The sequence below is a fragment of the Labrus bergylta genome, chromosome 11, assembly GCF_963930695.1.
Source record: "Labrus bergylta chromosome 11, fLabBer1.1, whole genome shotgun sequence".
NCBI lineage: Eukaryota > Metazoa > Chordata > Actinopteri > Labriformes > Labridae > Labrus > Labrus bergylta.
Window position 1 is genome coordinate 22227169 of NC_089205.1, and position 12659 is coordinate 22239827.

Consider the following 12659-nt stretch of genomic DNA (forward strand, 5'->3'; position numbering starts at 1 on the left):
CATGGGGACAGAATGTCTAAATAAATAAACCTGAAGTAAGCAGAATTAAAAGTTTACCAATGCCATTATAGCCACATACAAATAATCCCTAAAAAGCTGTTTTGTTGAAGGTCAGAGGTCAAATGGTTCTTTGGCGTTGTCTTGTGACTTGGGACCAGCTGAATGTTTTTCTTAATGGTCTTAATAGCTGATTCATACCATAACAACAAACGATTGAATAACTTTTATTAGAGATGTTACTGACATTTTATTGAGTGAAAAAGGGGCGACTTAATAAAATGGTAATATGGACATGCGGGTACTACTACAGTCACACTTCTGATATCTTGACATATGCGCGGGCAACAAAATAAAAGGCTAAGCATACTGTTTTACACATACTTAAAACTTGACAATCTGGTTTAATATGTCCATAAAGAGGCATATCATTTGTATTTCTCTTGGTTCCTCTGCTGCCCTGCCTGCCTGCCTGTGTGTGTGTGTGTCAGCAGTGGGTTCTGGCAGTGACGTCAGTCTGTGACGCAGGTTCGCCCTCCATCACCAGCCGAGCCCACTGACAGAAAACACCTTAGAAACGAAGCGAGCGCTCTCACGATTCACGGAAATATGTAGCTAGCTGGTGGAGTTGCGCTTTTTTTTTTCGACAACAAGGGCTTCAGTTCAGCTGGTAAGTCACAATTCCCCCGTCTCGAGTTTGATAAATCACCGCTTACTTTCCCCTTCCGCTGTGATTTCTCTGTTTGGAAAGCTCGTTAGCCTGCTAGCGTAGGAGCATTAGCATTAGCCTAGCCGAGAAGACGGGCTACGACGACGATGATGATGATGGCGGATGGATCCCGTTATTTAACAGCTGAGACGATGTCACCCGCTGATTGCTGTGTTTTACTGTGTAGTCTTTCTATTAGAAAAATACATTTGCATCAACAGGCAGCTGATTATATTCTGAAATGGCTCCGATTTGTCCGTGTGCAGCTCAACATCCCAAAAAGAGCAGAAGGCCGTGTTGTGCAAATGGAAGTTGAAGCCATTGAAGTACGTTTCAGGTTCGTCCTGTGAAGTTAGCAAGTGGACGTGGTCGCGGTAATTGCAAACAAGAAACTGACTTCAGTCTTTTGGATTAGCATTGAGAAATGTCTTCATAGTGTGTCAACTTAGAACATTTTTTTTTCATTTTTGACACATTTATATCAACGTGTATTGATTTATTTCCAGCCAGCAGCACAGTGTATCGTCCTGTATCATGGATAATGCTTACATATCTCCACCTCTTTCTCCTCCAGAGCAGTTACATGGAAATTTACCATGGGAGGCCATGATGATGAAGACATGTCATATGTAGTGAATAAACAAAAACAAGATGAAGAGCTGAAGAACAAACTAAACGACAGCGGCCACTGGGGCGATCAGGAGTCCACTGGCAACAATGCCAAGTGGGTGAAAGAAGGCCAGAACCAGCTGAGGAAAGTAGCCGAGAACCAGCAGGACCAGGACCACAACTGCAATATCAGCCAGAATGGGAACAAGGAAGACTTCCCTCACCAGACCACCACTCAGGAAGAACAACAGGGAAACGAGGAGCAGACCAAGTCCCCCAAAATAACTCTGAGCCCTGGCCTCAATCAGGAGGAATCCAAGAACATCCTTAATGACCCGCTCCTCATCGACACTCTGGAGTCCACAGAAGAGAAAGATAAAGAGAGAGAAGAGGACGACAAAGAGAAGGTATCAGATGAAGATGAGGATTCGCCAGATCAAACCAGAGGAGTCACTGAGGAGCAGGGTAAAGTGGAGCCTCAGAAGGAGGGCAGTGTTGCGGGGAGAAACGCCTGCCTCCTGTTCTCCAACATGAATGGGTCCCCCAATGAGGAAGAGACCAGCTGGCCTTCACCGTCCCAGGACAACACTGCTGACAGCTCTCCGAATGGCAACAGAGGTAAATAGAAAAACACGTAGGAAAAGGTTTAGGCCACACATATATGGTCATAAGAAATGCAACACAGCCTGTTATCTAACATATGTAAGGGTATTTTATTGATGTGGATGCTGCAGTGGAGTGAAAGGAAAACATTTAGAGGCTCCTTGTTGGTGCAGGTTTGTTGACTGGTGAGTCAGAGCAAACTTTTTGGGTTTTGAGATGCTATTGCAGTCTCATTTGTCAGTGTAAGAACTCATTGATATAGCGAGGTTGTCATCTCTTGTGGTGTAATGAAGGAAACAAGTTTAGTGCTTGGAGTACAGTAACTGTGTAATCAGTGTTGAGGAAATTACTAAGAACTCGACTTCACACAATAAGACTCAGTTGACTCATGTGGCTTAAGTTAAACAAAGTTTATGCATATACAAGAATACTCAGGAGGAGAGATGGAGTCTGATGCTGTGTCCCTCCTATGCCAATTCTGCCAAACTCTTCCAAAGGCTCTGCATATATAGAAGATACATTACAATGTTACTATTCACTTAGCAGACGCTTTTATCCAAAGCGACGTACATCAGAGAGTAAGTACAACACTAATCCATTCATATACCACCACCAAAGCAGCGGGAGCAATGCGGGGTTAAGTGTCTTGCCCAAGGACACATCGGACGTGTTGCTCAGACAATTTGGAGCAGACACTAGTCTAAGTTTAGTAAACAACATTGCAGATAAAGGGGAAGACCCTTAACATGTTAAGTTGTCCTTGCTTTCTAGTCACAGCGGAACTCTATCAGCTCTGACTGACATCAGAGAACAGTGAATAAACAAAATGTCTGTACATTTAAATGTCAAACAATGATGAGGTGACGCCGCTTTACAAATAAACACCAAATGGTTTGTGTCACATGCTTTAAAAGAGGAGAAACAATAAAGTTTCTCCACTACACAGCTGTTAAAAACAACAGATCCCTCATAAAAGAATCCAAATATCCTGAAGGAAATTAGTAGTCGTAAAATATCTGTTTACTGATACCCTTTAAAGGAGATTGAATTAGTTCCCTTTTTCAGACACCACAGATTATTACTAATCTGATTCAGTGTTTTCAATGTTTGAGTCTTCAATACACATTTTCAGAAAGTGTGTTTTTGTCCTTGTTTCTTTCTTTCTTTTCTCACATGGTCTCTGTGATTTATTTCTCTTCAACCCGATGTTAAGCATTTTCCCTTCACCGTGTCTCTCCTCTACTTCCTGCCCTTCAGAGTCCTTTTGGGATTCCAGTGCTTTCGAGACCGACACAGACCTGCCGTCAGGATGGATGAGGGTGCGGGACACATCTGGCACCTACTACTGGCACATCCCCACAGGTACCACCCAGTGGGAGCCTCCGTCTCCTCTGGGGAAAGTGGGCGACTCCATGATGTCCTCCACGATGTCCCTGGAGACGACACCCTGCGAGGAGCCTGAGGTGAGGTCTAATACACATTTTGCTTGAAAGGGAGGACGTGATAGTGGAGAGTGTATTAGATGATAATATTTGGCTTAAATTTGGCAGGAATCTTGGGCTCAGCTGTCCAGCACAGACGAAGGAGCCGGTGAAGGGGAGCTGTGGAAGGTAAGAAGGGACAAGAATATAACTAAGTGTACTTCAAATAAACAGGTCCTGATTTGTTTGTGTTTATATACATGTAGTCAACGATAAATTGTTTATAATATGTGTTTTTGGAGCATATTCAACCAGATCATAGTCAATCTATATAAAACTGCAGTTTGACCCTTCATATCTGTCCACATGGTAATGAGGATATCTGTGAGAAGCAGATAAATTGTCAAATGTTTTGAGTTCTGTTCAACATCCAACACAGATATCTAGAATGATTGACCAATAATCCCAAGTTTTTTAGGATCACATATCTTAACACTTTTCATCCACTTATCAGTGAAATGTTCATCTTTATCTCTCTCTCTCTCTCTCTATCTCTCTCTCTCTCTCTCTCTCTCTCTCTCTCTCTCTCTCTCTCTCTCTCTCTCTCTCTCTCTCTTCCAGCCATAATAAGTATGAATCTCCATTGATAATGCTTTTGTTCTTTATCAACAGGAGGAGGGAGAGGTGGCATCTGATCAAAGTCTGAAGGAGTTTGAAGGGGCAACTTTACGCTATGCATCCATCAACCTGAAGTACGTGCTGCTCAAGCTCTTTGTCTAGTTGATAGTTAGCGTTTTGTATATTGTCAGCTGTTGTTATTTTTTGTTGTGGTGATGTGTTCTTACCTTTTTATCTTTGTCGTTGTAGTTACAATTGCTCCCAGTCAGAGGAAGAAGAAAAGCTAACTCCACTCAGCACAGATATAGAAACTAAGGTGAGTCAGATTGAATATCCGCTGTCCTGTGTCTTTCTACTTTAACTTACTTAAGTACAATTTCACATCACATACCTTTTGATACTTAAGTACATTTATAACTGGCTACTTGAAGACTCACCACTGAGGTGTGACTCTTCAATCTGTTTATTTTAATTCATGATCAGGATCCAATCATGCGTGTAAATGTCTCATCACATCCAATACGTCATCAAACATAAACGCTTTCATTCAAGTCAACTACCTGCTCCCAATCCAATTACCTGGAGCCTTGGCTTTATGAACAGCATAAGCCAAGGCGCCACCCTGTGTTCAGTGTTGATATTACACTCAAATACAAATTCTCAGTGTTGAGTTGAGTTTCTTGCAAAGATCAATAAAAATAAGAATTTTGGCTCCAACAGCCATTTTCTTTGAGCTGAATTTTACTTTTAGCAAACTAACTTTCAAGTAAGGTGTCTTTACTTTTTATCAAGAATGGTTTCAAGAACTTTTCCAACAAACGTGAACACCTTTGATTTGTTGTTTTAGTATGTTACTCTCTTCCACCCGGACGTGTTGATAATTGAATACGGTTTGCACTTTTGATATGGTTGAGCCATACTTTGTTTTTGACTTTATTTGCTATTTGAAGCTCAGTACAGTGATGGAATCACCTGCACATTCAGTGGACATTAAAGCATTAACGTAGCATTAACACATAAAGAACACAGTACAACTAGAATTTCAACCCTCTTTCAACGTTATTCACATCTTGTGCCTATGTGTCACACCTTTGTCTGCTCAGTGTTTCGCTGTGCGCTCGCTGGGCTGGGTGGAGATGTCTGAGGAGGACATGGCACCGGGCAAGAGCAGCGTGGCCGTCAACAACTGCATCAGACAGCTCTCTTATCACAAACACAACCTACACGACACCGCTGGGATCTGGGGAGAGGTGAGTGACACATTCCTTCTTTATATGCAGCAGATCTAAATAAAACATTCTGTTAAAAATGTTCTGAGTTCAAACACTGCTTCAGGAAGTATTTAACGTGCAATCAGATTGACCCCTTGAACTCAGCCATCAGAAAGATGTGAAAAACGTTTTTGTAGTTTCTTCTCTTGATATGTGACATGGTTTGAAGCCAGGCTGCTCACACCTGGTCTTTGTGTTTTGTGTACGTGACAGGGTAAAGACATGCTGATGGTCCTGGAGAATGACACCATGAACTTGATCGACCCTCTGGGCCAGACTCTGCTTCATGCTCAGCCAATAGGCAGCATCCGGGTCTGGGGTGTTGGCCGGGACAACGGCAGGTCAGTCTCCACACTACAAGACTATGGACAAGAACGGTATTTATTAATCCAACTTCCTAAACATGCTTAAAAATGTACTGTAAAGGGGATTTCTTTTTTCATATGAACATCAGTGTATATTTTGGAAAATGTTGGATTTAGGCATTATTTATGTGGGAATCATGGTTTTGCATGATTTTTTTTGTAATAAGTGCATTATTGTAAATCTACACCCTAAGTGGAATTGAATCACATTTTGACTGAATGCTTTACAGACAGTCATTTCTCTTGTGTTGAAAAGTTTCCTGCTGAATCTACATTTAGAGGTTGATTCCCCTTTAGAATAACTCACAGCTTCCTGTAGCCGTGACTCATTCATGACTCACTGGTTTGGCATTTCTTAAAGAATCGAATATGAAGCACAATAGACATCTTTTGTTTGCTGATGTGTTGCCCTCTGCTGCCCTCTGCTGGATTGTTAAGGGCATTGCAGACAAAGATGACCCTGACTGTTTTGCACAGTGTTCTAACAATCCTGTTTTTTCTTTCATGCTGCATTTTCATCATGAACAGGGAAAGGTATTCATAAATGATTACATTTCTTAAAGTTTGATTGGTGTTACTTGCACTAATGTGTGCATTTGTGTTTGTGTGTACAAATTAGAAGTGTAGCTTTGCTCAAACAGGCTCACATATTCACACTGCTTTAATGATTCAGTGTGTGATCGCGACCTTTGTTTCGGTTTCTCCTGCAGGGATTTTGCTTATGTGGCTCGGGACAACCTGACCCAGGTGCTGAAGTGTCATGTATTCCGCTGTGACTCACCTGCCAAGAACATAGCCACCAGCTTACATGAGATGTGTTCAAAGGTCAGCGTCAAGTGGAATTACATTTTGTTTCATCATGAATTCAGTTTATAATTAACCTCGATTTTCTTACTTAAACATTTTGCATTCTTCTTCACCTGATGTGACTTTAGATAATGATGGAGAGAAAGGCGACCAAGCCGGGGGTGAGCAGGCTGAACTCTGACCCCATGAACCCTGGGATCCTCCCTATCGAAGGTAGAGTTCAGATCGTTTATGGACCATGCACATACTGCACATCATCAGAATTAAATGTGTGGATGAAATCACTTAATGCTTCTTTCTTTCTTAACAGAGTTTCCTGCTCCAAAAAATGAACTCTTCCAGCACTTCCAGGTTTATTATCTTGGTTGCGAGCCTGTAGTGAAGCCAGTGGGTAAGAAAACACTTTAAATAATGTTAGTCTACTTACTGTATACATTATGTCATGATGCCTTTTCTGATTTTCTCTCTTATGTCGGGTGTATTCCCTTTTCTTTTTTCCTCAGGTATGGATATAATCAATGACACGCTAGAGGCAGCAGTCATTAGCAAAGATAGGAGTGACTGGACTCCTGTCAATGTGAACGTTGCACCCGCCACCCTCACAATACTTTCAAAACAGGTAACAAACAAGAACTGAGCATGACGTGGACTCGGGGAGATGATTCTGATTTATGTTTCATGTCTACTTTCTGCAGCTCTGCTTAAATTACATTAATTAATTGACACATTTCTGTTTCTGGCCTCAGAGTGAGGAGGTGCTGTCCGAGTGCAGGGTGCGTTTCCTGTCCTTCATGGGTGTGGGAAAGGACGTCCACTCCTTCGCTTTCATCATGGCCGAGGGTCCCCGAGACTTCACCTGTCACATGTTTTGGTGCGAGCCCAACGCTGCCAGTCTGAGTGAGGCTGTACAAGCTGCCTGCATGGTGAGTACTGAACACATACACGAGGTGGAGGAATTCAGAGATGGAATAGAGATTTTCATTGTGACATGTTATGTTCGATTTATTCACTTTGGGAGATTAATGCATCAGTCCAGTTAATGCAGACTTATTACTGTTCACAACCAAGCAGCAACCTCCAGTGTTGAAAAATGAAGCCAAGTGCAAAATCCTGCTGTTGATCTCGTGTCTGCTTGAGGCTGGCTGAAGAAACATGAAATTAACAACTTTACAGCCTGGTTCAAATATCCAAATTAGTCTGATTAACCCATGTCTCGATCGGCACACACTGCACGGGGGAATCTCATCTGTTTGCCCCTGCAGTAACAGATTGGTGACGTTACTCGGCTTCATCCATTAATATTTGCAGTCTTATGTTTACAACTACTACAATCATCTACAGTAGCTTTGTAAGCAAAATGGAAGCACAGCTTTACATTTCTGTGATTTTTCAATGTTTCTGTCTGAGAGAGCAACACATTCCTGAACACTGAACCCTGTCTGAAAGATTGAAAACACAAGTGGAGGTTAAGGGTGAATTAGTGAAAACATACAGATGATTAAGGATGTACTTGGAGAGGACAATTATAGAACATTTGTAGATCTGTAAGGTAAGCAGTTTAGTATGTCCTTTGTGATCAATCGTAAAGCCTATAATGAATTAGATTCACTTTAATTTATTTTGAAGGAGAACTGAGAGAATTGTGTTTAATTTTTTACTTTTTTTAAAGGTTTATTTTGAGCGTTTTATGCCTTTATTTTAGAGATGGGACAGTGGATATAGTCAGTCATTGGGGAGAGAGAGAGAGTGTGGAATGACATGCGGGAAAGAAGCCACAGGTCAGATTAGAACCTGGGCCGCACGCGCTTGGAGGACTATAGACTCCGTGCATGGGCCGCTCACACTGACTACTTAACTACTGGCGCCTCAGGAATGTGTTTTCTTTTTGTCGAGACTGAAGTTTGTTATGTGAGAAGTTCAAAGCTAAAGAGGAACAAATGTGAACCAAAGTTGTTTACATACACGAGCCAGTGTTTTGAGCTTAGCCGAGTGTCTGAAATGCATAATTTATGATGTGTTTTGTGTTCGTCTTTTTATAGCTTCGCTACCAGAAATGTTTGGATGCTCGTCCGCCAAGCCTGGCCTCCTGCCTGCCCACTCCTCCTGCCGACTCTGTGGCTCGCCGGGTCAAGAAGGGCGTGCAGAGTCTGCTGGGCAGCTTTAAGAGCTACAGGTCGGGCTCTCAGTCCCCATGAGCTGGAGCCAAGATGATCCACAGTCCATTAAACACAAAGGTCCATCACCACAATCTCACTTCTGCTCCTCCTCCGCTCATCTTTCTGCCACACTTCTCGCCTTACGACCATTATCAGCTGTCTGTTCACTCGTCTAGTGTGTGGAGAAGTCTGTGAGCAGAATTTGTGTCTGAAAAGATTGAATCGTTTTCCCTTTTTTTTTTTTTTTTTTAAGCTTTTACTTTATACAACACTTAAAATCTGCCATCTCTTATCAGAAACACCCCGGCATCTCTTCATCTCGCTCTGCTGGGATTCTTTCTGTGAGTCTTTAACTATTTTTGTGTTTTAACAGAAACTACGATATGAATGTTTGAATTGGATGTCATTTTACATGAAGATGCTACAAGATGCATGAACAAGAGGTCGCTAGATTTTCTCAGAAATGTTCTCCATCCCCCTGTTTTTTCCCTCCTTAGTGCAATGATCACCTGTTCCACTCCTCTTTTTTCTACTGTGTGAGAGAAGCTACTGTAACAAACTCATTGGTCACCTCTCTCTACCACTCTAGGATGTTATACAAACACTGTAGGCGTCTGTGTAGTGTGCCAGCTAGTTATACGTCCCCCAACCCTCCTCAATGATGTATTTTAGTCTTCCAAAGAACTGTATGGTCATCTGTCACATAGTGAGCAAACACTGATCTGAGTGTAGTGTGTTTCTCATTCATTCTGCATGAACATTTGGAAGTTCAGTGCTCGTGTGCAATAATCAGATGTTCCTGTATGGTGTGGTGATTATGAGTTCACTTTAATGAGAGTGTGTGGCTGGGGTTGATTGTGAGGCTGACGGAACAACAGAGCCATGTTGAAAAACTATTAATCTTGTGATAGAAATGATAGTAATAAAAAAAAAAAAAAAAAGTCACAAACTCTGGGGTTTTCACACAGCCGTTTACCACCGACAAATACTAAATCGTACTGTAGAAACTCGCCAACAAGCTGCATGTTTTGATAACAAAGAGTTCTCGCTGCTCGCCGCAGCTTAGCGCTTAAGATCCATCCGTGTAACCTGTAAATTCTTCCTCCGTGTTACTGTAGGAGGCTGGAGTTGATGTGTTGTTTCGTGTTTCTTAGGCATGTCACTCTAGTTAGTGTCAGTGTGTTTACCATTAAACTAGGCTAGCAGTAGAAAGTTAGACTTTCTGTCCGTTCCTTCAAGCTGAAAAGACGAGAGCAGGTAAATGTTTGTATTTACAGTTTGTGTATATGAACAAATCTAGAGGCGATTTCTTCATGGTTTGAAATTTTTGTTTGGTTTTTCCTCGGCCTCGTCTCGACACGCGTCGACACGGCCGCTCCACTTAATGTTTTTTTTTTTTTTTTTTTTTTTTTTTTTTTTTAATCGTTTCCAAACACTACAACGTACACTATCAAGATGATTTCCACATTATTAGCTCCTTAGATTCCCTTTTTTTATGAAGATCACACTAAATAGACCAGTTGTATTTTATCTCTGTGTGTCTGTCAGTGATCAATCCTGTATGTAGCACAACAGTGGTAGTCATCTCTTAAGACTTGAGACACAGTTTGTAAGACTTTTGTTTTGTTTTGTTTTTAAATCTCTGCAGGGCATTTGTTCGGCCATGTTGTCTGAAACACTGGGAGCTAAATCCAAATATCCCCAGGCTGACTCACAAAGAGATGAAAAGAAGTCTAGAAATAATGTGTATTCTTTAAAAATGAAAATAATTTTAGAGCGAATCTTAACTCACGGCAACAAAATATTGTGATATATACTTTATAGAAACGCAAAACTAACAACGCTCACTTTATCATACTGATATTTTAAAAAGCGAGACTCTTTTTTTTTTAAATTTCTTTTTGATTTTTTAAATTGTTAGAAGTTGTGTTTTTTAAGAAATACTAATTTAGGTATTGTTACTATATTGCAAAAAGAGAATTATCCTCAAACGACTGATGATAGGGATTCTTAAACTTCTAAAATATGAAGCCACCAATGATAAAACTCATGTTTGAAACATATGGATCAAGTAGAATCTCGTGCGTGTACAAATGTGACGGTAAGGCAGACATCCAACCAATAGAGTCTGTCCTGTTGTGTGATGTCATCGAAGGTCACTCAGATCTGAAAGCAAAGCAGTGATTTGTGATGACGTTTCCCCCCCACTTACATGTTTCTCTAATATTAGAAGTAATGAGACACTAAAACTCATACCAGCTGCTTCTTTCTAATGTGTAAAGTGTAACACTAAATAAAAACTAGACAACACTGACTCATATTACTGCCTTGTCACTTCATGTGTCACTTCGTTGAAACTATTTCGCTGTCTCTTGCTCCGAGTGTGCGGTGTCCAGTCCGTGGCAGAACTACAGCCAGATGAGTCACAGAACATTAGCAGATTAATTTATTTCTGTTCATGTAAATTAGGTGTATAAAAATGTATGTATATAAAAGTCACTGCACAATAAATGTGAACATATCATACCCGTTTATCGTGTGCTCTTTTCATTTCTAAGCTGTGAAGTCAAGTGAAGAGATTGCCTTCCAAAGGGCAGATCTGCTTAGCCTGAAAATGTCTCCTTTGGTTTCTCGTTGTGGTGACGTGAACATTTCCTCTTTTTCTATTAGAAGTTTTATCTGTCGCTCCCAGCTTTCCCATTAAAATGTAAAAGAAGCCACACACAGACTGTCAGGCCTGTTTGCATATGCATTAAAGCCGCTGACACTGGTTTTTACCATATGTATTGACAGGCAAGCCACACAGTGCATGAACAAAAAAAAAAAAAAAACACACAATACGCTGCCCCTCCCCCCCTCCAGGGTGGACCTGTTCACCTGTTCAGTTCATATCTGCACTGCTGCCCCCACCTGGTGAGTTCAAAAGGAAGGGTCTGGCTGCTTATTGTTTCCATAAGAGATGGCTTTTGGAGATGAAAGGTGCACATCAAGTGGAATCCAATGCAGCCGCAGTCTGCCTGTAATTGGCTTCACCATCTCCACACAAATAGTGGGACTGCCCTGCCAGCGGGATTCCAGAGCGGCAGGACAGATCAAGGCTCCTGCCTATAATCGCTTCCTTTTGAAGAAGGAGACCAAGACCTTTGTGCTCGGTGACTTATTGTTCTCTCTTTGTGTAAATGAAACACATCAAAGTATTTTACCATAGTCTCATTTCATCATGTGTGTTAAAACATGTCAGGAGTGTTTCCAAGGACAAAAATGAACAGCTTCTTTAATACATGGCAAGTATAGCTCAGGTTTTCACCACAACAGGCCACTTGGCAGAGTGTCTGGGACTGTTCCCCTTATCTAGACAGATCAATGCTAATATGTCATCATTTGTAGTTTAGTAAGCCCAACTACTTTACGTTAGCCTATTAATCACCTTTATTGATAAGAAGAAAATATGTCAAAATCTTTGGATCATTTCCTCTGACCCCAACGTGAGATTGACATTCATAGTTTAAATTGATGTGTAGAAAACTATCTGAAGGTCTTATTTTATATACTGGGCACACCCATTCATGTCACCCACAGTGTGAATTTCAATAAATTGTATTCTGTGTTAAAAAATACATGATTCAATGGTAAACATGGAATACATTGTACCTTCCAAACGACAGCACATTTGGTTATTGTAAGTATGTACTCTGATGATTATGTAATGTATTAATGGAGAAAACATGAATTTATGCTTCCGACTGACGACCCTTTGATCCTACAATGACAACAATCTAAATGTTTTTGCATCTTCATCAGTTTTAATTTGTAACTTGACTGCCTCCTTTCAAGTTACAGTTAGGCATGTTGAATGTATACTTGTGTGTTGTATGTACTGTCTGTAGTGTAGAACTGGTGCACGTCTTGAGCTTTGTTTGAATCTCTCCAACATTATCCGTTTTTTATCTTTTTTTAATATATATTGCGCAATATTTCCCTCATCTTTAGTCGTCTTATTAATTGTGTTATTTCCATGACTGTTAATATGTGTTGCTATTGATCTATAATCTGTAGAACTATAATAGATTTAACTTCTACAAAGCTTAAGATTTAAACCTGCA

The 12659-nt window shown here is 40.9% G+C and overlaps 1 protein-coding gene across 2 annotated transcripts; it reads left to right on the forward strand.

Moving 5' to 3' along the window:
• Positions 1-510: 510 nt before the first annotated feature.
• Positions 511-11082, forward strand: apbb1 (amyloid beta (A4) precursor protein-binding, family B, member 1 (Fe65)). Of its 2 annotated transcripts, none has more exons than XM_020648027.3 (14): positions 511-667; positions 1281-1933; positions 3176-3381; positions 3469-3528; positions 4012-4091; positions 4207-4273; positions 5061-5207; positions 5442-5605; positions 6304-6418; positions 6529-6613; positions 6711-6791; positions 6904-7019; positions 7147-7323; positions 8440-11082. In XM_020648027.3, the coding sequence occupies exons 2-14, from the start codon at positions 1303-1305 to the stop codon at positions 8593-8595; spliced, it is 2085 nt and encodes a 694-aa protein (XP_020503683.1). In that variant the 5' UTR covers positions 511-667; positions 1281-1302; the 3' UTR covers positions 8596-11082. The 2 variants fall into 2 exon arrangements, with proteins under 2 accessions (XP_020503683.1, XP_020503686.1); XM_020648030.3 differs by having other exon boundaries at positions 5442-5569.
• Positions 11083-12659: the final 1577 nt, after the last annotated feature.